At 42.4% G+C, this 27,463-nt stretch overlaps 1 protein-coding gene across 2 annotated transcripts in view; it reads right to left on the bottom strand.

Annotated features, from left to right (window-relative positions):
• The window catches only part of UNC13B (unc-13 homolog B), a 208,263-nt gene that overhangs the window by 162,650 nt on the left and 18,150 nt on the right, over positions 1 to 27,463 (bottom strand). For both annotated transcript variants that reach the window (XM_041403854.1, XM_041403855.1), the window contains exons 2-6: positions 19,245 to 19,274; positions 15,840 to 15,939; positions 11,599 to 11,716; positions 10,537 to 10,660; positions 2,817 to 2,887 (exon numbers count right to left, since the gene is read on the bottom strand). In XM_041403854.1, coding sequence (XP_041259788.1) covers positions 2,817 to 2,887; positions 10,537 to 10,660; positions 11,599 to 11,716; positions 15,840 to 15,939; positions 19,245 to 19,274 — 443 coding nt within the window. The remainder of the gene's footprint in view (positions 1 to 2,816; positions 2,888 to 10,536; positions 10,661 to 11,598; positions 11,717 to 15,839; positions 15,940 to 19,244; positions 19,275 to 27,463) is intronic.

The following is a 27,463-nucleotide window of genomic DNA, read 5'->3' as shown; positions in this document are numbered from 1 at the left end:
ACAGCATCAAAGTGTTCCCTAGGGGAATGCCAGTGGTTTTATTTTGTTATTCTCTTCTATCTTGTATTACATAAAGATATGAGAAAATTAGGACAATTGACCAAAATAATAAGAACACAGAACAGGCCCTCTTACTAATTCTGAGACCTTCAATTAGACATTGAAAAGATCTGACTCTACACCACAATGCCAGTGTGACAGGGAGCTCCAAACTGGGAATAAGCCTGTTTGCATTTAGACACTCCAGCACAGCCTCAGCAGTTCAAAACTCATGTGGGCTCACAGCAAATCCAGAGTAGGAGATGGCAGCAGTAAGGTAATTAATGCGCCTGGCAATGCAAGAACACAATGTTTGCCCAGCCAACACTTGCAAACTCTCCTGTGATCCACTTCACATCCAAAGTGAAGAATTTTTCATCTCATTTAATACTAAGTTACAGAACAGAGATATTTCAATTAGCCAGCTTTGACTTTTTACAAAGCTGTTTGTTACAGCATCAAAGTGTTCCCTAGGGGAATGCCAGTGGTTTTATTTTGTTATTCTCTTCTATCTTGTATTACATAAAGATATGAGAAAATTAGGACAATTGACCAAAATAATAACAGTACTTGCTAGGAAAAAAAGATCTGACAACATAGGAAGTGGCAAACTTAGTAAGCTGGTGCTGCAGCCTGTGCAAAACACAGCCACCAGACAGTCTCTCCTTGGATTTGGTAGGGATTAATGACCAGTTCTGTGCATGGAAGGTGACAACCCCCAGACTTCCGCTGCAGTTATCTTCCAATCTGTGCTATTTAAAATGCACAAGGGATCCTGAAAGGTGGTTAGTCTTATCATCAGCAAACTGCCAACCCACTGAGTTAATCAGGACTGTGAAAACAAGAACTGCCGGATCTCACAGCACTGACTGGTTGACAAAGTGGTGAAAGGAAGTCTGCTGATGAGCAATTTCAGTAGCACAGGACAGCAGTGGGTTCTGAATTATTATCCTCAGAGATCCCAGAATGGCAGCAGTTTGCTCTTTTTAAGGCATCAGCCCAACGGCTATCAAGAGTCCCAAAACGAAAATGGAGTATTAAGTGTTTGTAGGAAGAGAGGCTGGAAAGCCTTTTCTATGACACCATCTGAACTTCAAATGAACCTGCTTCTTCAATACTCCTGTGCAGCTTTCGTCTGTTCATTCATCATCTCAAACAGAGATAGGTGCACTTAAAACAAAGAAGACAAAGGCACAAAATTGTCTTGTGCTAAAAAACACTGTGCAGACCAGGATTCTGCAGCCCAAAAGGTGACATGTGTAAAGCTGAAAGCAGGGACTGAAGGCATGAGGATCAGTCATTTAATTTCTCCAAACAAACTGCCTCCAGCTGGTGTCTCAAACACTGGGTTTGTTTGCTCAGAGCTATTAAGATATTTCTTCAGGCAATGTACAATTAAGGTGCTGAATACCTTTGCAAAAACATAACTGACCTGGGTGCATTTAAAGAGCAACTGGCATCCACAAAAGGGAAATCCATTCAGTGCTGTTCAACACAAGGATACTGCCTCTGGCTCTGGAAGTTCCTGAGCTACAAGTCACTGCTACTTAGGGGAATATGCAAGGAAGATCTCCCCCATTCTGGGTGGCTGGCAAATGTGGAGAACTATAGAAGAACCACCTGAAGTCAGGCCCTGCACAGGTTTTTTTCTCCCTGGTCACAGGGAACAGCCATAATAAATCTGAAATCATTAGGTCACAAGTGCGGAGATATTACTTTGTTACTGGTATTTGATAAGAGCATGCAGTTAGCAAGCAGATGCGTGGCATGGCAAGGAAAGGGGAGACTCAGAAAGCTCAAGATATCTTTCAGCAAGTGCCAGCTCAGTGAAGCACTAGAGGGCACCTGTGCCTCACTGAAGTACCTGAACTGCTGCTCCAGCCTCAGTCAAAAATAAAATCCACCGTATTTCCTTCATCTGCACAGTAAACCAGATCACTCATATAATGAACAGAAAAGAATAGATGAAGGATCCCAGAACAAAAATCTCCTAAAGTCATTACATTGGCGGAATATTTTGCAAGTTATCTTGCTATGGAAACACTTGCTACGGAAAGAGACCTGTCAAAAAGGCTTCACCAACACCATGCTCTTACTAGATGTTCACATCAACACATGAGTATTGGGGTTTTCTATAGACTTCATTTCTGGTACAGACATTAACATGTTAAATCTTTTTCTGCAAACACTATGAACTGCAAACGAAATTTTAGTCATCCAACAGTCTCTCTTAGAAATAAAAAAGTAACCCCTATTTTATAGCTGCTTAGCCAAGTACACACCAGAGCCAGGGAACCAAAGCTATAACTATGACTTATTGTAATACAAGATGCACATAAACTGAGTCATTAACAACTGCATTAGGACAAAAGCTAACACGTCCAACAGTCCTCAGCTCAAATAAAGATTCAGTATCTTGCTTTGTCTTCTTCAAAGAGACAGTCAACTGCAAAAAAAGTCCTTTTTGACTTGATTTCACAAAAAGAACCTACCACAGCCTGTCAAAAATGGTTTTATTGTCTGCTTGGGTAAAGCACGGTGCTGCCTTTCCTTTGAACATATTCGCATCAACAAAAAAACATTATTCAAGCACTTCCAGCATGCAGAGAAATGTTCCCCTCCTTAACACTAAACAGTATACTTGAGAAAAGAGTTCTGTAAGACTTGTAAATGATCAACATTTAGTATTTACCCTGATCACAGGGATCTAATAAAAAGAATAAAAGCTAGTTACAAGACATTCAGGGCTACATTATTCTTTCAATTTAGATATTTACCTCATCATCTCCCAGTGAATTTATTTGTTCTAATTTTCTGGTCCAGTATCTGGCCTCTTCTTCAGGGATATCTATGTCAAAAGAGTAAGTCACACCACCTTATTAACCAGGAAACTTTGCATTCATCACCATCACTATTAAAGATCACACACAAAAAACCCACATGTGATTTTTTATGAAATAGGACTGTCTTATGTTAGCACTCAGATGGAAAATAAACATTGTAAATAGCAGCACAGTTCAAGGGCTTACCTGCTTTCTTGTTTAAAGCTGATTAACCAAATGCACACTTACATGAAGGTAGGAAAGAGAAAGACAGACTAGTTCATATTTAATTCAAGTATTAGTTTGATGGAGAGCCATTTCACAACAGCAAGTGTATTTTAATACACTTGCTTATATTTGATAACACATAACAACAGCATCTTTTGGAGGCTTTTTATAATCCCAGCAGAACAAGGGCTGCCTTTGAATAGCATATCTTATGCACACCAATAGCACACCTCCTGGTGTAAGACAAATTAGCTACCAAAAAATTAATGACCTCTTATTTCTTTGCCAGCAATAAGCTAAATATTTTGAGGGAATAAACAGTGTTATAGGCAGTCATGTTCACATGAAAGCACATTCTTACTTTTATGCCACACTGCGTAAAAGCTTCATTGTGAAATGAATCACATCATTTTCACCGTCAAGAAAAGTTACCAAACTGACAGCAAGCATTGTCACTTTTATTGTGGTAACTATTTTCTATTTCACACCATGAAGTAATATACTGTCCTAATGGAACACTGACTTCTGCCACTCAAAATTTCACATTTCAAAGTACATGCTCAGAGATGCAGATAACCTACTGTGAAAAGCTTAACACAAAATTATTTAGGGATGGAGTGGTGTGAAAACACTGGAAAATAAAAAAAAAAGGATTTGGATTTGTTTTGCTTGGACTTTTTTCCTAGCCATTCAGTATCCCTGAATGTAGCAACTTCTGAAATCTGGCTATTTATGGCCTGAAACAGCAAAGCTCACAGAGGCAGGAAATGGAGGGAGTGCTCCAGCCAAAACACCACCAGCCCTGCAAGCTAACAGGAAGATAGCGCTATACCAGTTCAGCTGGTTTTCCCATCTCTGTAGCTCTTTACACTTTCAGGTGACCTCAAAAAGAGACAATAATTTTGCTGTCCTGCAAGGAACTGTACTCCATGGACACCACCACAATGATATGCTAAGTTACACATTGGTGAGAATGGGAGAAGCAGGACAGGGTGGCCTCCTGATGAAAAGGTGTTTCTAAAAGTTACATCCATTTTCACGCCTCACAGAAAAAAACACCCAAGATTTATTGGCAGGTGAGCATTCCATTGGAACCCACAATGCTTTCAGAAAGGACCAAGAACTGCTTTCTTCTTGTACTCTCAGAGAATGTTTGTTCTACATGCGTCCTCTCTCAGCCACACAAACAATCATCCTAAGAAGGCAACAAGCCCAAAAACACTGCAGAGAACAGCACACAAACCACTGTTAACAGCTACATGCCAGATTTAGAGGAATTTCAAGTTTCAGCAGTAGATACTTCCTTGGACTATGAACTCATGTCCACATCTCTGTAACAGAAACACCACATTTTTATGGAACTAGCCTCACCCACACAGGGTGTTAAAATACTCCACAGTTGAGAGTTTTATAGAAGCTTAGGATCTGACTCCAAAAACCTTGCAATAAATAGAAAAAAAGGCAACCCATTTCTCCTTGCTTGGAGGGAGACCAAAGTAATTTATTTTAACCAAAATACACAAAGCCAGCTGCTCTTTCTGATGTACAGTACATTACTTTGTTGTCAAAACCCATCAGAAAACAAGGTAAAAGAAACATGAGAGACTCTTCCACAACTACTAGAGTTGTAGAAACACATACATGTTTTTCATCTTCAGGGCTGTGGATCACAGCTGCACAAATTCATTTGATAGTCTCTGCACAAATTAGGGCACATCTGGACAGAACTGATCCAGAAAGAAGGTATCAGTGAAGTGAATGGCTATCAGCATGCAACCTGATGAGATTTAGGAGGACAAACTCCAACAATGGCATGAAGAAATCGAAAAATTACAGCAAAGCTCACAGAATTGTCTTGGAAAGACATCACTTCTCTAAGAGGTGAAAAAAACCTCATGAAATGAGGACTAAAATCAGAGCCCAAACAATTCCAATCTGGAGCCGGAAATTAAGACTAAAGAGACCGAGGAGGGGTGAAGCAATGACTACCATGAACACTGCAGAAATTGAGGAAGTCTCAGGGTAGACTTCAATGCCTTCCAAAAACCATGGTGTAGTGGCATGCCCAGGCATCAAGGAGCAACACTTGTCTCTTGGATTTCCTGTTACTATCTCACAGCCCAGATGCCCATTTCATAAACAGAGCTGTCAGATTTTACTGCAGGCCTGCTGCTTCTATTGAAACAGCTTCTTATGCAAGTCAGAGATAAAAATCAGCTACTGTCCAGATAACAGCTGCTGTAAGGACATCTTCGTGATCTCAGAGAAACTCTTGTCGTCAATACTAGTATCAGTAAAATTATTGTACAGCAAACTTTAAACATGAAGCAACTGGCCTATCATCCTGCGTCAAGTTACCTGCCCAAAAAAAATCCCAATGAGACAGAATTTTTTTGTTTGTTTTTGAGGAAGCTTCTGTTGCGTTTTGCCTCAATGAGCAGTTTTGTTGAAGCTGCTTCTCTGGAATGCACAGAGTGGAAATCCCTAGCACAGAGATCACAGATGACTTGTAAGGCCACATCCACTGGCCAGCTCCTGCAACACTGCTCACCTTTTGACTACAATGGAAATTACTGCACTATCTTAAATTCTGTTTAAAAGATAAAAAGATTAACTAGTCCAGAGAGAGGCCACCCGAGGTCTCAGACATCTCAAGACCACACTGACATCACACCTGGTGAACACAAAGAGTAGGGCCTTAGGTCAGTGAAACAAAATTGCTCAAAAACAACAGAGAGGAGACAGACAGGTAGAGTCAATATCTTTTGGTGCTTATTAATTTGAAACCAACACAGAAACACTGCAAGCTTTGCTGTCCCTGCTCTTATTGCCATCCCCAGCTGAAAGCTGAACCCCATCTTCTCTGAGCTCCTGAATCTGCAGGGTCTATAAGCAGGCACAGACATGGCAATGGCTGGGGTGGGGGATGAGCAACTCCCACAGCATCTCTCAGGATTGAAGGCTCCAGGCTGAGCTGATGTGGGATTCCTGGGCACTTGAGCAGGGATGAGGGTGGAGGTCCCAGGTGCAGCTGCTCAGGGCAAGTGTGTGCCCTAACACCTGGAATGGGCACACAGCAGTACAGGGACTTGTCAGAGTGAAAAAGGAAAAAAGAGGAGAATTTGGTGCATCCATACAGACCACTTCACTCAGTTAAACCCCTCAGGAAGCTAAATATGACAGCATTCCTGCTTAGAGCTCTCTTAGCTTGGCAACAACCAGGCACTTCAGCCCTAAAGCTTTTCTTCTCCTCAAGTTTTCTGGTCCTTGCTCTGAACCTTGCACATCACCTTGCTCCTTCTGAGTTTTCCCAAGGTAGCCACTCCTGGGCTGGGGCAAAACCTAGCTTGGCAGAAGGGAGAGCAAGTGCTGAAAGCAGAAATGATACCTTCTCTCCCCCTATTTTCCTGCAAGTGTTCACCTGGCTTCCCCTCTTCCCAGCCCAAATTTCTTCCCTTTTCCAATGTATGGGAATCTTTGTAAGTCCTCACTGAAATTACTTGGCTGAGCTGGGTTTTTTTTCTGTTCAGTTCCCAAGACACTAAAACAACAAAGCACATTTACCCTATCTCATGGTTAGATGCAGATCAGCATGCTCCCACTCTGGGAGTGTTGAGAACACTAAAAGCATCTTCACTCCAATTATGAACTAGAAGCTGCTTGGCACAGACCCAAACTGCTATAGTTTGGGAGCCAAAAGCATTTCTGAGTACTGCATCCTGTGAGGGATTTGCACAGTCACTGCACTTCTAAAAAAGGGGGACAGAGTAAATTGCTATCAAGCAGAACAATTTTACACTTGGAAAGCAGCATCCTGAAAAATCTGTGCCAACACACACTCACTGCATCAAAACAATAATAGCATGATTGCCCTCTCCCTACCAGAAAATTTTCTAAACCACCCAAGAAAAGCTGTATCCCTCCCTTTTCTCTTTGTTCCAAAGAGGAAACAGATATGATCAGAGGAGAAAGTGGCTCCAGCCTGCCTTGGCTAACAACCACTTCTTGCCATGAAGAAGGCAGTTTATTGCCATTTTTAATAGACTACCAAGCACAAACCTTCTCACTCTACTGGTTAATATAATGCCTCACACTTCCCATTCTCACTCTTTGTTTTCTCACATTTTTGTAGCGGAGGATTTGCACCCGTTCTGTTTCTGTGAGACTGCACATTCAGGAACATGGGGCTGGCAGAGAACATCAACTGCAGCCCAGGACTGCAGTCCATCACACAGAGATATGCAACACAGAAGGGCCCACAGAGCTGCCACCCCTGCACAGCATGTGCTGATGTCACACTAACTGACCACAAGGCAAAACTGCATCTGGAACAGGGCACACACAGGGGACATATGAGGCCCACCATCAGTTTTCTTTGTCCCATTATAAATCCAGCCATTGACAAAGTTTAACTCCTGCATGACCTCCAAAACGTTTATTTTCTAACACCAGAAGAAGAGGCTAAACTCCCACCCGCCTTTGATAGGAGATGACCGCTTCCCAACTCCAAGCCTGGTAAATACTTGAAAACAACATTATATGAAAGAAAAAATTTTAAAAAATCTCTAAGTTGTCTTCATCATGTACTACCACTACCAGCATGTTTTGCACTTATTTTAGCTTTAGCAGCTGCTGTCTCCAGAGTACCAGAAGAAGAGATACCAGGAAGGAAGAATCTTGAATATATCAGGTGGAAGCAGAAACAGCAAACTAACCCGGGATAAATATAGTGCAAACAACAAACCAGTTTCTAAACCTCTTTGCATACACCATCATGTTTTACATCAAGGACTTCAGTTTTTTTGGTTTTCAAATTAATTTATTCTCTTTTACAAACCCTTAAAAACCTCTCAAGCTCCACCCTTAGAAACCTCTCAAGCTCCACCTAAATACAATGAAATATTTAAAATACACTGGGATACTGCATCTGTGTGCATCTAAATGAGACAGCAGCCAGAAATTATAGAGAAAGCACAGCAGCACAGCCAAACAGGAGAACACACAGATTTTTTTAAAGCTGCTATCCCAAGCAGCAGTGTTTTACCCAACTTGAAAAGCAGCAAAAGCTGTACATGAGCCCACACATCTCTCTGGTTCTCATGCATCTACAATATCCAGGAGATCTTCACCTGGGAAACAAAACACGACACACAATGTTCTTCAGTGTCACTCCAAACCTGCTGTTATTAAAATCTTGCCTCTACAACCCAGCTGCTGACTTAAGAACTTCCACAGCACATCACTGATCCATTTACTTCCCTGTGTAGGATAAAGCAGCAGTTCCCAACCCATATGACAAAGAATCTTAGCATGTAGAGCACTAAGAATCCCTGTTGCTGCCATCCAGCTAAAGAGAAACTGACCTGCAAATCCATTGGGATAGATGCAGAGGCAGCGCTGTGAGCTCCATGCATCCCTCCAAGAGAAAGGAGACAGAGCCTAATTCATGGTGCAGAGTCCTTCTCTGTCCCAAAGGTGACGGCAGGAGACACTTAAGTCATGGTGTGAGGGGAAGCACCACTGGAGTAGGGGATGTGGGTACATGCCACTTTCTAGAGGAGTATGACACACCCTTAGTGCCTCCTGCTTTTCAACCTGCTTCTGACCTTGCCATGGCACATCATGACAGAGATCAAAGCAAAAACTGCAGCATTCTTTTAGGGAAGAGCAGCCTTTGAAGAGCTAACTCATGTGCCCATTTTTTCCTGGACATTATGAAACCCTGGACAGGCAGAGAACTTTTCACACCCTAGAACAAAAACCGTTCAACACAACAGTGCGGAATCTCTGCTATTTGAGTATTTGGCATGGGAAGAGAAAACACATTATTACCTGAAATACTTTGATTTTTAAAATTCAGATGTTCTAACATATCTACATGGAGTCTGTTTTCTTATGCTTGAAAAAAATACCTCAAAATGCAATGCAGTCTGTAATATGAACGGCAAAAGAAAGCAAATTCTCTTTTGGATGCTCACAATAAAAAGGGAGACACCAGAACTTAAAGCAGTGACAGTTTACGAGCAACTGTGGCAGAATGAATTCAGATGAGAAGGCAGTGGCTACAAGCCTTGCCTTCAGCTCTGTGTGCTTGTCCTGTCCCTCCAGAAGCCTCAACACTTGTACCAAAAAACCAAGGCTTTTGGTGAGGCAAAACAGGCTTGATCCTCCTCTTGCATATAAAGTAACTTCAGCAATAAACTTCCCATGGACAGGAGCAGCGGAACATCAGGATATTTCCATGGGGAAGAGGGATGACTCCTGACCAACATCAGACAGCTGTCAGGACAGCTGAGGTGTCAGGTACCTCTTCCCCTCTGCACACTGGACTGTATTTAAAGAGCTGTGCCACTGCTCCTACAGAACACTGTGCTCTCCTGGAAGTACAACCATCCAGGAGATTGTGCACACTCGCAACAGTGCACCCACAGCACAAAACACAACTTGGATTGACTGTCCACCTGCAGGGCCAAGCCTGCATCACCCCCTGGCACCAGGAAGCAGAGTATGAGACCCACAGATGACCTAACTTCTTCCACAAGAGACGGACAATCCTGACAAGTGCTGACCAAACGCCAGTGCCTGCACAAATGCTCTACCCCTCTTAGAGCATGATACAAATTGCTCACACTGACTAGGGCATTGCAGCAAAAAAGGATGCAACAGGCAGAGGAAGAGGGATGAGCCTTGCAATGGCAGAACACTTTGAAACACTTCAATGTTCAGTGAATGAAAAAAAAAAATAGCACAAACCCCAAAAACATAATCTCAGCTCTGGATCCCAAGCATCAGCCAAGAGCTGGAAACAGAAGTTATGCTAACCTAGGATGCATTCTAGCTAAGGCCTTGCTTTTGGAGTTTATTTGGTTTGGGGTTTGTTTTTGTTTGCTTAAGTAAAATAAAATTTTAAAATTACACACAACTTTACTTGAGATCAGTTTGCTCCAATTAGCTGCTTTTCCGTATTTTGTATTTTTCAACCATAAGTAATTGCCAGAAAGGCAGTTCTTACAACATTAAGTTATTTATATACTGTGCTAATGATAATGTTTAGGAGCACTAAACATTAATGTTTCACTAACTGAACTGCACATGTCTAAGAGGGCCATGTGCACTCATCACAGAATAGCTCTAACAACACACTTGACCTCCGCTAGAGCCAAATCTGTCTAGATTCAAAGAAGCAAATGCTCCTGATCAGGAAGAAAATGTGTGACTGCACAGTCCTGAAACACTATGCTCCTAATCCAAATATTCCAGCACCCTGGGACTTTCAAATATTTCATACTTATTCAGATCTTGTTAGAAAGAAGACAAACAAAAAATTAATACCAGCCACATGACCTCCACTGAACTGAGAATAAACACAACTTGATTATAAAACTTTAGCTCTTCCCACTTTCTTTCCACTGTCAGCACCCTGGGTAAGTTATGGAAATACACTCACCAAAAGGTAACTCAAATCTTGTGTCCAGCAAAATTTTATGAGGAGTTGGGTTTTTGGTTCCACAGATTTCATCATGTTTCATTACAACTTCTGCCTCCAGCGTAGACCACTCCCCAGGACCTTCCTGTGAATCAAAGGCCTTATGTGAACGAATATTCAAGTCTGAAGAACTTTATGCACCAACTCTCACACATTTACTAATACAGTCCAGAAAGAGTTTAACAGCATTATCAACCCTATTTTAACATCAAATTACATCCATTCAGCATGCACTGGCTTTTTCTTCCAAACTGGATTTCTTCCAAATCTCAGAGGCATCTACCAGAGCCAGCAGCAAAGAGAAGTGCTACCTTCTCAGTGAAACTGCAAAGGTAGACCCTCAAAGACAGGACTAAGAAGCATCTGGACAGCAAAAGGAATTGAGCACCAGCCAGACCTCACGGCCACACTGCAGAACATCCCGATTCTTTTCCTTGTATGGAGAATATAATCTATCTCTCCCTGCTCAAATCCAATAATCTTCTAAGTAAATACTCTAAAATTTGAGTTAAAAATGCTTATCCGCAACAACTGCCAAACTCAGTAATTAGGGCAGTTACAGATATTGGCACACCCAACTTCCTACTTTTGCCCTTATATATTAGCACAAGGTTCATCCAACACTATAACCAGAAGCCCTAAAAAGATACTGCAGATGTGCTCTGGGCCTACCTTGTCAGCTGGACAAGACAGAGGTCTTTAGAGGTGAGTCATAGGAATCTGACCATAAGACTAAGCAGTCAGACTTCAGACACTTGTCTGTGTTCCTTAACAGATTAAGCCCTAGTTCTTGAGTCCACACGAGTGAAATGAGACCAAAGAGCCCTATGTGAGTGCTCTCAGTTGTGATCTCACTACAAAATCAAAAATAATGTGATCAGACAGCCCTCTCTGCTCACTCAGCCTTCCTGACTTTGCAAGTGGAAGTTTTGCTGAGGAGCTCAGTCTAGGCTGCACCAGGCCACACTTGTAATGCATCAATTATCAACACTGGAGCAAATACAGGTTCTCTGTCAGCTTAACCTCATCAGATTGGTGAATGGCCTTCAGAGCAATCCACACAGTCCCAACCAGGGTGTCCCATATCAGTCCTTTGTTCCATACTTCCACAATTAGGCCCAGGTCCAGCCGATTGATCTCACTGCAAGAAAAAGTAAAGGCAGCACAGATGAGAAAAAAGCAGAATACAATCTAATTTTGTTTCATGTTCTGCATTACCACTATGATTATACCAGTGAACTATTCAACAGAGCTGTGTCAAGCTACAGAGAGCTCCTGGAAGTGAGGCAGCTTATACTCACAGGGAACGCCAGTTTCTAGTAACTCACAGTTAATACTAATTACACAAAGAGTGCAAACCAAAACTCTGAACTATGTCATGCATGAACTGCCAGTAGGGAACTCATCTCTGCGCTATGTACACAGGAGAAGGAAGTGTGTACCTTGGACCAAAACCTAGAGGTGAGCTGTTCTTTGTCATCAGGCACCCCATTTTTAACAAAATGAGTGTCTCCCTTGGCAGCACAGCAACACAAGTGTACTCTGGCAGGTGCCAACATGCCAATACTTACCCGTGAGTGGAGGTACTCCTAGCCAAAAGTAACAGTCCTACATCGAGCACAGCTGCAACAGCAGCACTACCTATTTCTCAGGGCTGTGAGGCACCACTTCTGCTCCAGCACCAGTTACTTCCACACGGCCACTGGGTGACAGGTTCTTAGAAATACTGATCTGAAAGTTTTCACAAACATCTTTCCTCTTATTAATAAAAGGATACATCTATTTGCATCCTTTTGCTTCTTCTCAATTTGCTTCTTCTCAATGCTTTATAGCATTTATGCCTCACTTCTGCATACTTGTTTGTAACATGCCTACTTCAGAATAGCCTAACACGTACACAGTAGACACTGGTAAAAACAATAAAGTAGAGAAGAATCCTGAGCTGTCTGTTGACAGCATAGCTGTTTCACACTTATCATGCAGAAAGGCTATAACCCATAATTTTTCGAGCTCAGGGCTTCCCTTTATTGCAACTGTTAATCCCCAAAAGTCTTGGACAGTCAGTGCTGCTGCCCTCTGCCCAAATATATTTATCTTACAGCTATCAAGGACATTTAAAAGCATGTTGCTGTCTTATTTCTATAGACTGCCATCATGGCCAAAATAAGAAAGAGCTGCTGCAAATCTAAGCATCCACTTGAACTTTGTCTCCTTGCAACTGAAAGAGAACATCATATCTACAAGGTTCAAGACAAACCCTACAGTTACAGTAAAGCATATATATGTCTATTTTAAATCCAAGTGCTTCTGTTCTTGTTTGACACACAGGAATTGAGGTTAGGAGCATCCAGTGCTTGAGTGGCTCAGTCTGCAACAGTCCAAAATCAAGCTGTTACGCAGCCTTCTATGAGTTTACTGCTGTCATCTTGTAATCGAGTCTCCAGCATCCTCTGACAAAGTTACTCAGTATGGCCAACTGTTGTACCAGCACTGCTCTGCCCTCACCCTGCTTGATATTCATCAGATTGCAGGCTGATGATGACTGGCTGACTGCTGGCTGGAACAGTGTGAGTCCAGAAAGGGAAGGGAAGGAAGTAATACCCTATTTTCAGTCACAGTGTAAAACCATTTACTTTTCATCAGCATACACTGTCAGAGCAGGACACTGGTCATGATACACCCAAAGGGCTCCTCTACAGATCTCCAAAGGACAGGTCACCAGGCAAGAATAATAAATAAAAAGAATTTCTGTACAGTGGCTTTGACTGCCTTTGTGTCTCCCTTTCTCCACCTTCTGGTTACATGCAGAACAGCTTCTAAGAACAAAAGAGCTGAGACTAAAATTTAGTGTCTGTCCCTTTCCACACACACACAGGATTTAAATAAAGGCATTTCTCACAACTTCAACACCAATTTAATCACTGTTCTAAATATCAGTGGGCAATTTCACTCGAGGTGTTTCCTGCAAATATGCAGCAAATACGCAGTTGTTTTAAAGCTCCTTCAAAATTCAAAGAGGTCCCCAGGGAATACACTGAAGTGCTTAACTGGTCTGGTACATAGCCAAATCTCAAACAACCCAGAGCCCCAAATTCTGCAGTGCTTTGTCTCACAAGGAATTTGGCAGCAAAACCAACAAACACAGATAGGAAGCCTTTTTTTTTCCTTGTGGTCTGTTCTTCTACTATGCCTCATGAAAAAGGTAAACACATCATAGATAGTAAAAGCAGCCTTCCCTTGGGGAAAAACTGCTTTTTCAAAATCCTTCTCCAACTCCAGAAAGAAATCCTTCTGGAGTTTCAAAAAATCCTTCTCCAACTCCAGAAAGAAAAAGAGCAAACTAGAGAACAGCAGTATTGGAATACCAGCACTGTTTCCCCTAGGACAACTTAATGTACATAGGATCATGCAAAACACATTTGTTCCCACATGTAATATTTCTATTATAAGGAGACACCAGAACTACTGTAGAGTAGTTCTGGTGTCTCCTTATAATAGGAGACAAAATCCTTCTCCAACTCCAGAAAGAAATCCTTCTGGAGTTTCAAAAAATCCTTCTCCAACTCCAGAAAGAAAAAGAGCAAACTAGAGAACAGCAGTATTGGAATACCAGCACTGTTTCCCCTAGGACAACTTAATGTACATAGGATCATGCAAAACACATTTGTTCCCACATGTAATATTTCTATTATAAGGAGACACCAGAACTACTGTAGAGTTGCCTGGCTAAAGCAGGGACAATAATGGCAAGGTAGTTCAGCTAATATTCTGCTTCCATATTCCCTAGCAACTAATTGTGGAGCATCTCAGTGACTTTACAGCAGGCTAGCTTAGCTCTCAGCTAGTACCAGTGCAGCTCCAGGAGCTGCTTGAGGGGAGGGAGGAGAAGCAACCACAGGAGCCTTCATCCAACACATTCAAGTGCTTTCTTAAATCACCACTGAGAAGTCTCCTTCATAGCTGGCTGGGTTTAAAACTAGCTCCTGCCCACAGGATGAGCACAAATCACAGGCAGAAAGAGTTAGTAGTTTGAGCATGGGCATGTACTTGAAGGGTAGGTTCAATTCCTTGTCCCAGCCTTACCCAGTCCTGAAATGTTTTACATCAGTGACAGCCGTGGCCTCTGTCTGACCAGGAGCTGCAGAGCTGAGCAGCTGGTGTTCAGGGGCGTGTGCCTTTCACCAGATGCCAAAGGACAGGCTCCAGACTCTCTGTGCAGGAGCACACACCTCTTGTGCTGCTCCAAAAGCAGAGTACTACCAAACAAGGGAGGTGAGAGCACAGCTATGATGAAAATACTGTACTGACCCAGGTGACCTCCTTAACCTGAGGCAACAACCTCCCACTTTCACCTGAGGAGAAACAAACTGAGGCTGGATTAGGAAACATATTCACAAAATTCCATGGGGAGTGTCATACTACAGATACTAAGTAAACACCTCAAACCCACTGAGAAACAGCAGCACTAGCTTTGACCCCACAAGATGAATACATAATTTCCCCCCCCCCCCCCCATTTAGTAAATTTAGTTCAATTTGCCTTACAAAGCTATAGAAACAGAAGCAGATGCAGTATAATCAACCAATCAATTTATCCACCAGAAAAAAACCCCACCCTTCTAAAAGATACTGGGAAATCCTTGACTATATGTCACGTCTATGAAAACCAAAGCAAATCAGAAGTGCCAAGTGCACCAGAAGCCCCAGGAAAGCTGGAATGAACTGGTTCTGCTGCTCACGGAGCAGCTCCCAACTGAGGTAACCAGGATCACCTCGTAGAGGCCCTGAGTGCACTAACTACAGCCTTTAATTGCCCTGAGCAGCCTCTCCAACACTCTTCCCCCACCCAGGAGCTCCATTTAAGCTCAGCTATGGGCCTTTAGTCCTTGGCTAAGCTATGCTGTAGGTGTGTGTGTGTGTCTCAGCTTACAGGCACAGCTGTGCACATACTGGCCAAGGACAACATCAATCCAGACCCAACCCACACAGCAACTTCCCAGTTCCGCCCCAGACTCAGCCGCTCACTACAGACCTGACTGGCAATTGCCAGTCCATGGCACCAGCCGAGACAATCTCCCAACACACATCTTCCACCACAGGCCAATGTGTACAACAGGAAAGAAAATAATTTAGGTTGTCAATAGGTTGTGCATTTTACCTATCCAAACATTCCGATTCCTACACACACCAGCAGCTCTGTATGAACACCAGGGCTGCAGAAGGACTCAACCACAAGCACTTCATGCTGTGCACCACCATACTTACAACATAAAATCCTGTTCCCAGCAGGGCTGGTCGCCTCGCACGGCCACCGTCGTGCTCTTCACATTTTGCACTTTCAAGGTCACATACGTATTGAATTTATCTGGGGGATGAAACACCAAATGTTACCTCCATCGTCATACTCTTTCACCACATCACCTTCAACACTGCAATGTTTTCAGTTCCTACAGCGCATCCAGAGAGGCCTCAGATGAAAAGCCCATATGGGAAGGTATCACTGGGTTTAAGAAGCCAAAGGTTCAAGATGTTTTCCACATGCATCAAATTTTCAATCACAGCTTTTTTAGAAATCCAAGCACAAATGAACAAAAAAACCCAAGTGTTCACTTGCAGTAAGACAAGGACAAGGAGTAAAAAATCCTAAAGATCACAGACACTTAGTATGATGCCACTCCTGAAATACAGACAAAAGGAAGAAGAGACAGTCCAAAGGCACAGGACTCATCATGTATACCAAACAGTGTGAAAAATAAACTTGCAAAACATACAAGCAGAAGACGGGGCTGGTCATATAATCTCTTCCCTCCTGACCCATACAAGCAAGAGATTGTGTCAGTCATATAATCTCTTCCCTCCTGACCCAACTGCTCTCCTAGTCCCAATTCAGTTTTCCACCCATGAGTCCACAAAGAACTTTACAGGCCAGTCAGGGTCAGAAGAAAAATACAGATTTATTGCTAAGTGTGAAGAAACAGACCTGACCTAGGAAAACCACATCACACTCACATCCAGACAAGAAAGCCTCTGTTTAGATATTTTGCTTTTAATTTTAAATCTGAAGAAAAATCCTGGAAGAACTTTTTTTCCTAATTTTTGTTATCTCTTTGCTAAAAAAACCAAAAGCAGGAAAGCACAGACACATTCAAAGTTTGAATATCAGCATGCAAGAAGGCTCAAACTCCCTTTAAAGGGAATTATCACCTCAGGCCTATCTATCAGTTTCAATCAGCCTGCAACAAAACATGTTAAGTACCCAGAAAGCAGTGTACATATTTTAATAGTTCAATGTTCTGTGCATCATTTCACAGTGTTCGAATTAAAGTCAATTTTAATATTGTCAAAATTTCACATTGAAAACAAAGATGTAACAGCCAAGGTGGCTTTACAAAGGGGAAACATAGCTGACAAATTTGATGCCCCTCTAGGGCTACAGCACTGTTGGATGGGGCAGAGTAACTGATGTTGCAAAGCACAACACCTTTGTCTTTAAATCAGCCATGGATTTGATGGATGGACGATTCTGTGGATAAAGAACTGGCTGGCTGGCCAAACCCAAAGACTTGTGGTCAGTGATTCAACATCCACCTGGTTACCAGTGACAAGTGGTGTCCCTCAGGGGTCAGAAACTGGGGCTGATACTGTTCATCATCCTTGTCAGTGACAGAACAGTGGGATCAGGGGCACCCTCAGCAAGTTCACCGGTGACACCAAGCTGTGTGGTGCAGTCATGCTCTGGAGGGAAGGGATGCCGTTCAGAGGGACCTGGACAGGCTGGAGAGGCGGGACTGTGCAAAACTCATAAAGTTGGCTGATTAGTAACTCAACATAAGCCAGCAGTGTGTGCTCGCAGCCCAGAAAGTCAAATGCATCCTGCAACCAAAGGAGTGTGAGCAGCAGGTCGAGGAAGAAAATTCATTCCCTCTACTCCTGTGACATCCCACCTGGATTACTGTATACAGTTCTGGCATCTCCATCATAAGAAAGACACACAAGTGTTGGAGGAAGTGCAGAGGAGGAAACAAAGTCAGTAAGAAGAGCGGAGCACCTCCCTTAAGAAGACAGGCTCAGGAAGTCAGGACAGTTCAGACTGGCACAGAGAAGATTGTGTAGAGATCTCACAGCAATCTTCCAATATCTGAAGGGGCCTACAGGGAATCCAGGAAGTTACTCTTCATCAGGGACCATAGTGACAGGACAGGGAATAATAGGTACAAATTGAAAGAGGTGAAATTTAGATAGAATATTAGCAAGAAATTCTTTACTGTGAAGGTGTTGAGACACTGGCTCAGGTTGCATGAGGAAGCTGTGGATGCCCAGTCCTGGTAGAGTTTGAGGCCAGGCAGGTAAGGCACTGGGCAGCCTGGTCTAGTGGAAGGTGTCCCTGCCCATGGCATGGAGCTAGGTAATTCTTTAGGTCCCTTCCAAATCCTTAATATTCTATGACTGTATGATTGTACAATTTTAATGCATCATTGCTGTAGGTCACTATAGCACACCTCAGCATCCAGCTTACAATATCCTAACACGAAGGGAAGAAACTGAAATTACATGACCCAGAAGCTCAGGAAGGAGTCAGAGTCACTGAATTGTGATTCTTACATACCCAGTTATTCATTACTACATTACCCCTCCCTGTCTATTTTACTCCTGCATCCTCGTGGGACACTGAGCTTGTCAGTGAAACCACACACCTTGGCTGAATTAAACCTAGTCTAGAGGACAAATCTTTTGCATTTGTCAGCAGGTCTCTTGATTAGGGAAAAGATAAAGTGCACACTGTCTCCCTTCCAGTCTGGGCACTCAGTTTTCCTTCCCTGGAAATTAAAGGTTGGTGCACAGACAGATCTTGATCTGCTGTGGAATATGGATGAGTCCTGGAAAGTTTTCTGCCATAATCTGAGGATGGCTATATTGAAAGAATTAAGCTGAACAATTAAGTTATGAATACAGGTGGGCAACTGTTTCAGATCCAAACACTTGAATAGGTGGTATGCCAGAAGCTTTTATTTACAGGAATTTTATAAAAGTGCTTATTCTTTTGTAAACTGTACACTGAATTTCAATTGATAAATCTATTTGCTTGCTAAGGGATTCCTTGCTAGCTTCTGAACCACAGTGAAAAGAAGTTGCCCAGACTGTAAATTCTGGGTGTGACCAGTTGTTGCACACACAAAACCTGGATGGGATTTTAACTCCAAGCGCAGCCATTACTGACTGCCACATTCAGATTCACTTCTGCAGTCCCATCCAGCAGACCCAGTCAGGATTGAGAAGGCACTAAATCCGCAGACACACACACCAGTTCTGCTTAGTGGATATTTTCAGACCCTGTTTTGAACAGGGAAAGCAGCAGGATGAGATGAAAGGGCCGGGTGGGTGGGGAAGGGTGACAGTTAAGGAACACATTTCCTCATTCATCACCTGTTCAGGCCAAGTTGAGCAGACAGAGGTTTCTTATCTCTGTGACACCAGGTCACAGCCTCAACTTTTCTACTAATTCAAACTGCCTGGATTCTCAAGGTAGATTAGGTCACTCCTAAGGAGAACATGAAGGAGCTGAGATGAAGTGGAGAAAAACTGGAGGCACCACGAACTGGAAACACCACGAACAGCAGTGATAGAGCTGAGGTCCCCATTGCTGCAAACAAGCAGAAGAGCATGACTTACCTGGTGGTCCATGGAGTTTAGCTTTTTTTACTGTAAAGACAAAAAAGGAAAAGAACAAAATAAGAGACTGTCAGTGATTTTGTCGTGCTAGTTTCCTTTGAGTTAAAGCAGCACAGTGCATCATATTAACTGGACAACATCCCCACACAGTCCTAGCAGCTGGAAATTCACACTCAGTAAACAGATCTGGAGACAAAAACTGTTGTACCCCATGGCAGCTCTCTAAAGTCATGCATTTAAAAAAACAATCACAAACTTAATGTTTAGAAAGCAATGTGATATGTCTAATGCAAAGCAATCTCAACATCACCCCTTTGCAACCAGAAGTAACTGCTGCTTAGCAAGATGTCATTTCATACCATCTCACTTATAAGGTTACTTACAAACACTCTAGAAGAAATAAACAATTCTTTATAAACAAAGAAATTCTCTAAACACGGTATAGCAGAGCACAAATTGAAAATCATCAAGCCTGAAGAGCAGCTCTGTAAGTAGCTCTATACTATGACATTGTCAATTAAATTCAATAAGCCAAACAAACAGCAGTGTAAACTCAAATGTCATTTTTACAACCTCTACTCTGTTAATTTAATTCCAGGACAGTATTTATATATAAAAATAGAATTGTTAAAACATAAAACAGTATTGGCTCTTATCTCACCAGATGGAGAAGGTCCATGTCTACCTAGGGGAGATTTTGTTTACATTTCCCTTTTGCAAGCTCATATCCTCACTAGAATTGCTAAGTGTAAGCACTAAGGGAAGACATCTCCAGGCTCCAGCTAGCTGTCCCAGTGGAAAACTAAGCCTAAGAAGAAAACACATTAACAAGATAGGAAGCAAGATATACCAAAGAACAAAAATATTTAAAAGCTGGTGCAGTAAAACTTCCTCTAGGAAACAGAGCTGCCAATACTTATTAGAGGCTCACAGTGTCCAATTTTCAATATAAAAGTTCTGGAAACAAACTTTTTTTTTTTTTTTTTTTTTTTTTAAATACCCTGACACCATTGCACTCAGAGCAGCAAAGCAGCAACAAAGTGTGATAACAGTCTATTGAGATTGCTATTTGAGAAATTCTCCTTTGTGAGCATTTACAGTCCAGGCAGATGCCTGCATGAAGGAAAATGCTGCACCAGGTACATTAGGAACCATTACTGCTAAAAGGGCTGGAGCTTTCACCTAGACTGACAAGGCCCACAAGCCTTTAGGTCCAAAATAAATTGGTTCATTTTCTCCCAGATTCAGGGCCTGAAGCACACCTGATGCTGAACGTAATGGTGCAAGCAAAAAAGTGCGGGCCACTGTTCTTGACTGAAGATGCAGATGCCTTTAAATCTCTGTATCAGTCTGTTTAGCCACTGAGAAATATGCAGGACAATCTATCCACTTTCTAGGCTCCTTTGCATACCACACAAAAGCAGACGTTTCATTAAATACTGCCCTGAAGTGGGCAGGCACCAGCTAATGTCTGAACCTCCCTGCTCCCCTCCTCTGCAAGAGGCAGGAGACAAAGAAACAAGCGCATGTGCCTGGGGAAAAAAGGCAAAAGCAGGCAGTGGACACACAGAAAGCTTCTGCTGGCCTCTCCCTGTTTGTGACAAGCTCCACTACTGTTAGCAGGGAAGCAGAGGCAACCCCAGTGTAGAAATTTGGTATTATTTGCTAAAAAAGCAGCTGGAGTGGGCCACTGGCTCCTAAACACAGAGAAGAGACACAGCCTCTGCATCAGCAATATGCAAACTAAGAGACAGATGCCATTTGTACATTGCGGTCACAGCTCCTAAATATTCATCAAAGGTTCCTTTGATGAAAGGCAGCAAACCCTGCACTGCCTCAGCAGCTGAGAGGGGTTGCCTGTTTAGGGCTTCAGCAAGGGCTGCATCATGGATACCCAGGGGAAGCAGTCAGACTAAACAAAGATCACAAGCCTGCTACAGACCCACATGTCAAAAACTGAATCATTAGCAACTTCCAGGAATGAGCACCATTCCTCTAGACAAAGTGCATGCAAATAAATTACCAAGTGCATGCAATAAATAGAACGTATAACTAAGAGCTGAATCACAAACCTGGGAGTCTCATCTCATCAGTAATTCTTTTGCTCTATCTGCAAGCCTACATAGCATGTCCAAAAAATTCCCATGAAAAATTACTTGAGTGTGTTTTTATTTTGTTAGCCCCATGGGAAAGCACTTCCTAGGGGTGTGCAGAAAGCATTGCAGAAGTGCAGCTCCCAGAACATCTCCCATGACTGGCTGGGAGACTGCAGGATTCCCCATATAAGAGCTTGAATTTCTGGGAGTTTGGAGATGGAATGGGCTGCTAGGCACTGCTAAGACCCAGCCTGTTTGTCAGCCCAGGGAACTTGCAGGTGAGATGCATTGCACCATACACCATGCACAATGCTACAAAGGGCCACAGCTTTCCAAAAGAACACTACTAAGGAAACATCTGTACACACACCTGCTCCTTCTCTCGTTAGAGCTCCTCTATGCCAAGCTCTCAGGAAGGACTCAAAGTTGAGTTCTGAAGCTCTGCATTAGTTACTGATGCCTTAGTTACTCAGCATTACAGCAAAGGCTGAAAATTCACTGCTACATGACACAGCATGAAAGTACTTTGAAATCAAGCCATGTGTAACAGTACATTTTTATAATATAAAATCTCATTTTTAAAATATAAAACTTGTACCACAAAATGAAATTATTCTCTAGAGCACCCAGCAACACCAGATTTTACAGGTACAGATGCTCCTGCATTGCCGCAAAGCAAAAACCTAAACATAACGTAAGTTAATGGTCTAGCTCAGGTATTTCCTGACTCACTCCCAGTTATCCCACAGTACTCCCGCTCTCTGGGGAAGAAGCATTTTTAAACCAGCTGGAGATGTCAAATTCTGTTCAGTTTCAAATGGCTTGTCTCAGCAAACTCGGCGGCACACGAAGTGCATCCTCTCAGATGCAAACATCGAACTATGCCAATCCTATGCCACTGCACAGGATGAGCAGGACACCAGGGTGGGAATGAAAATGATAGAAAATTAGAAAGGAAGGCAAGACCTAGTGCTTTGCAGCGCCATGTGCAACACTTATGAAAGAGATGCACAGAGATGCACCTGCTCTTCCTGCACACAAAATTTCATTTAATCTCCAAAAAAGACTTGAGCATATAGAGATACATCTATTCCATGGAGTTATTAGAAAGCAGACAAAATTTAATGTAAACATTAAATTCATCCAGAGATTTTTTTCTTCCCTCTAAGCATCTCTCACCATTTTGGCATTACTCTAATCAGACACAAAACAGAAATTAAGTTGAAGTATTGCCTGCAACTTAATAAAAAAAAAAAAAGTAAACTAAACTAAACTAAAATATTTTTTTTTGAAAAGCCATAGCAAGATTCCAGATGCTCTACAGCCATCACTTACAAAGAACTGGAGGGTCAGACAAACTTCTAAAGACTAGGAAAGGAAAACACAAGCCAGAAATTAAAAAAAAAAAAATCCAGAATCATTGTGAGAAGACAAAAAACAATAGCAGAGTATATACCAAAATATTCTTAAACTCAGTTCAAAGGAGAAAGCCTGTTATCCACATATTTTTCGAACAGTCTGGATGTTTGTTTTTGGTTTTCTGAGCAGGTGCTACATACACCAGTGAGATAATTAAAATTAAGCATGCCAAATTACTGCAAGGCTCAGAAAACACTGCTCAAACGTCCTAAGCAGGCACGTGGTCATACTCAGATAAAGGGAACCCGAGTGTTCTGAACACCTGCACATCGCAGATCACCTGCAACACTTGCTTGCAAAGGAGAGGAATGCAACACAGGGAGTGCCTGAGCAGATGGCCAAAAGATTACATTCTAACTAAATCCAGCACATGACCTACCACCCGGTCACTCCCCACACTAGAACAAAACCTACATCCCTTCGCAAGAGACAATACAGCGCCATGGAGGAGCAGTGGGAGAAACCAGAAGAATGAAAGGGCACAGTTTTCATTACCACTTTTAAGAAGCAATGCAATGCTGAAAGCAGAGCATTCAAAATGCATTCTCCTGATCAGCTATTTGATAAATAGCTTCCTCCTCTCTGTGAAACACAAATGCAGCATTAATGTGTTTTTGAGAGCACTCTAACTTCTACAGTAACTTTCCCCAGCTGAACAGCAGAATCAATACATATTTCCATTTCACTCTGCTTTTCTCACCTTTTCCAGGTGCTCAGACTTCAGTGACATGCAGCACTAGGTGCAAAGGTTGCTTAAACAACATAAATAAGAGACCACAGCAAGCTGCTGATACCACCCAAGACTGAGTCAACACACCAAATTCACACCCATGCGCCCTCCAGCAGGCACGCAGAAGGGAGGAGATCCCTTCTGTGAGGGATGGAGTGGTTAGGCAGTGCTCCAGCCCTTAACTTTCTGTAACTCAGCCTTTGGAAACAATTTTGCAGCCTAAACACTGCACTAACAGCTATATTCCATCCCAGAGCCAGAAAATCAATGCCTCCTACTCACTTCTTAGGAAGTTACTGATAAAATCCATGACAGGCTGGCAACTGGCTCAAGACTGGCACTTTTAAGAAGGACTGCTACGTCCCTGGAGATCCCACCCTGACACACCAGCACCTTTCATGAATGGGTCATGTTGGAAAGGAACACAGCGGGTCATCTGGTCCAACCTCCCTGCTCAAGCAGGGTCATTCCAGAGCACAGCATTGTGTCCAGAGGGTTCTTGAATACCTGCAAGGAGGGAGACTCCACAAACTCTTTCCCTGCCCTGGAGATCAAAACATGCACACCCTCATCTTCCACCAGAAAGTGAGGAAACCTCATCTTTTCCACTACTCAAACCCAAAAGGTGTTCTAGCCTAGAGGAAGCAGAGATCATGAAGTGACCTCACCTGCGATTTCAACTGTCACTGTTTTGTTTCACACTATCCCTATTAAAGCCCAGCAGCATCAGTTATGCCATTAACTGCAATTCCAACTGCAAGTGCCATAGCAGAACAGCAATACTGACTGTCATGAAACGCTTCCCCTCCCTTCATAATTCCTAAGAAAAGAAAAGCAAGATAAAACAGTAGTTTGGTGGTTTTCCAAGTCTGCTACAAAGATTCAATGTGACATAGCCACCTTGATATTCCCAGTCTGAGACAGGTGTAAAAAGAAAGGCTCCACTGCATTTAAATTAAATTATGTTCAGAAGGAAGATATTTCTCTGAACTAGCTCAGAGGAAGGATAATTGCACAGGAGGTCCCAGGGAGTCACCAGCACTCAGCAGCACCTCAACAGCTTCTGCTGTAACTGCAGAGCCCAGAGCAGTCTCCAGCTTCTCCCAGAAGAGCCCCGCAGAGCTGGGGTGGTTACTGCAGAAAGGCTCCTGCAGCCTCAGGGGCCACTGAGAGACACAGGACCTAAGTCACATTCATTACTTTATACTTTGTTTTTCTGCCAGGCAAAACAAACCACTGGTTTACATATAAACATTGCTCCAGTCAAGCAGGGAAGAAGAGAGTACTTTATGCCCCAGTATTCTCTTTGAGAATGACGTGATGGAAACACAGCGGGTACCTTCATGGACCAACAGTCCTAAAAGCTGAGACTGAATTCACAGTACGCTGGGGATAACATTCAGTTATTGCTTAATGTGAAAAGAGGGCTGGGCTGATCTGAGAACTGCTTTGCTGCCAGAAAGAAGAGCCACTGCAAAATGCCACTCTGCTTGGTAATGGGCAGAGAGCAGTAAAATAGCATGTATTTTCAACAGTGCCCAAAGAACTAAGGTTGCTTCTAAGGACAGAATTTTTCTGACTTACCACTTGAAACAGTCCTTCAAAAACCCATTACCTCTTTGAGACAACTGTGGGGGAACCCAGATAGCCAAGTTTACCTCAACTGAACCGAGGGATCAATCTGCTTTAATAAGTAGTCTGGAATAAATGGAATAGATGTGATATGAGTTCATTAATTTTTAATAGTTAGTAGAAATTTCAAAAAAAAAAATAGCCCAACATACCACAAAGCACTCACATATTGCATTTTCCAATCATATAGCAAAGAGCTTTCTTCAATTTGACCACTCTGTATGCCCACAGGACAGATTGACTTGCCCTTCCCAAGGCCTTGGGAACCACATCAAACAAAGGGAGGGATATATTTCCTTCAGCAACCAGCCATTATTCACATTACTCAAGGATTCTTCTCAGGAAGGGGGTGGGCAAAAGAGAGTTTTTAATCTGTAGTCTGTGATAGCAAATTGATCTACCCAAGAGATTTCTGTATTGCCAGATGTCTTGAAAATGAATTAGAATCCTTCTTAATTCACATGAATTAGCATCTTCCTGCTCAGATGATCTGCAAATTCATTACCCTGTCCAGAGGCACACAAAGCTACTAAGTTTATTTGATTTATGATACAATTTCCAACAAACAGCTTTCTACCAGCCACTCCACCCTTCGTGCCCACTGGACAGTGACTGATAGCAGCTGGCACATGTGACTGCTTGCAGGGTTTTCCAAATCTCTGTGCTAAGGGGACACATACTCACTACTCCCATTCAAGGTTCAGCACCATTTCATAAGGATTTCCAGGAAAGCACTACATAATGTACACATCCCACACTGCCAAACCTCACTAGATGCTTCCCTGCTCCTCTGTAAATTCTCTGGTCAGTTAAGATCCAGGCCTTGCATGCACACAAGAGTCACAACCTGCAGGAAGAGAGCACCCCACCTGCTCCCCTCCACAGTCCAGACACCCCACAACTTGGGGCTCACAGCTAAGCCCCAAGGGGATTTTGCTGCATGTTTCTGGTTACTAAACTTGACCCCAACATTTATTTCTTGCTACAATTTTCACTTGTATAGGATGAACTTTCATGAGCAAAGTATTAAAACCTAAGCAGAAAATGCTTAGCATTTATATGTAAAAGCCATACATTATAGTCTTGTCTAAATCTCTTATTACTGCCACAGCCTGCGAACATCAGAGCAACACTGCACAGTGACTGGGTATCTGGACTGTTCCCCAGTATTTCATGCACATGAATTTGGGAGAGCTTGCAGGACAATACGATGGCAAATCTACACAAACCTGAGCAAGCCCACAGTTAATACACTGTGCTGATCCAGTTATAAAATGAAAGATACATACAACTATTTTGCTCAACCGTCCAGATCCCCTCAGTGAAGTAGGTAATTTTACACCTCCTGCAAATATTGTCACTTTTCAACTCAGCTTTTGCATAAAACTTTGTAAATGTGTACAGCACAGCTCAGCTTGCATCTTAGCTTCATAGCATTCCATTTCTTCCATCCCCACCAAAATTACTATATAACATGAACAGAACACATTTAAAAACTGTGTAGGAAACCCCTTCCGTCATTTGCACATATTCCCCACATTCTCACAGTATACCTAGAGGAGCATATAAATTCTGCAAATCTTTTGGCAAGAGCTGTTCAACTGTGGGGGTTATTTTACAATAAAAGTCAGTCCTCATCAGCAAAATAAGCCTTCTTTTAAAAGGTTCTACTTATCTAAAAGGTATTTCATGCAACAGAAGGGGTGACAATTTACTTTCTATTCTGGTTTAATGTACTAGGCAGTTAACGCAAGTAGACTTCTGAACACTTTCAATGACAAAATAGATTTAGACAGTTAAGAGACACATCTGGGTCTTGTTTACAGGTTAATCTGTTACCAGATCTGATTCAACACACTGACTTAACATCACACAGGTTTTCAACTTCCTAAACTGAAGGGTTTCATAGGTATTCTTGTTTGTTGCATACCTCAAGAACTCACCTGACTGAAATACTCCTTGAACTATTTCACCAACAGAAATTCACATGTGAAGAAAACACTACTGAAAATAAAAAAAATAAATAAGTAGTGCTGCAGAAGATACGGGGATTGCAGCTGTGAACAGTTTTGGACAGAAAAATGAAACGTATCTCAAACACAAACATTTTTACTATGGAACTACAGAACAGGAAAAATGGAATTCAAACTATGTACGCAACTTGTACAAGGCTACTGTGACAGAGGACCAATTGCAAAAGAAAAACTAGAGAGGTCTGCAACTGATTCCTTCCTTGACACAAACATCAGACTGCTCTCCCAAATTCTTAGACCACATTTCTCAGGAAAGTAGTATCAGGATGCAAGGTCAGAGTATTTTTTGTTGGTTGGAGAACAATATTT

This window comes from Onychostruthus taczanowskii, unplaced genomic scaffold, assembly GCF_017590055.1.
Source record: "Onychostruthus taczanowskii isolate IOZ18803 unplaced genomic scaffold, ASM1759005v1 scaffold204, whole genome shotgun sequence".
Lineage (NCBI taxonomy): Eukaryota > Metazoa > Chordata > Aves > Passeriformes > Passeridae > Onychostruthus > Onychostruthus taczanowskii.
The sequence above is the reverse complement of the archived record's forward strand: the minus strand, read 5'-3'. Positions and strand labels throughout refer to the sequence as shown.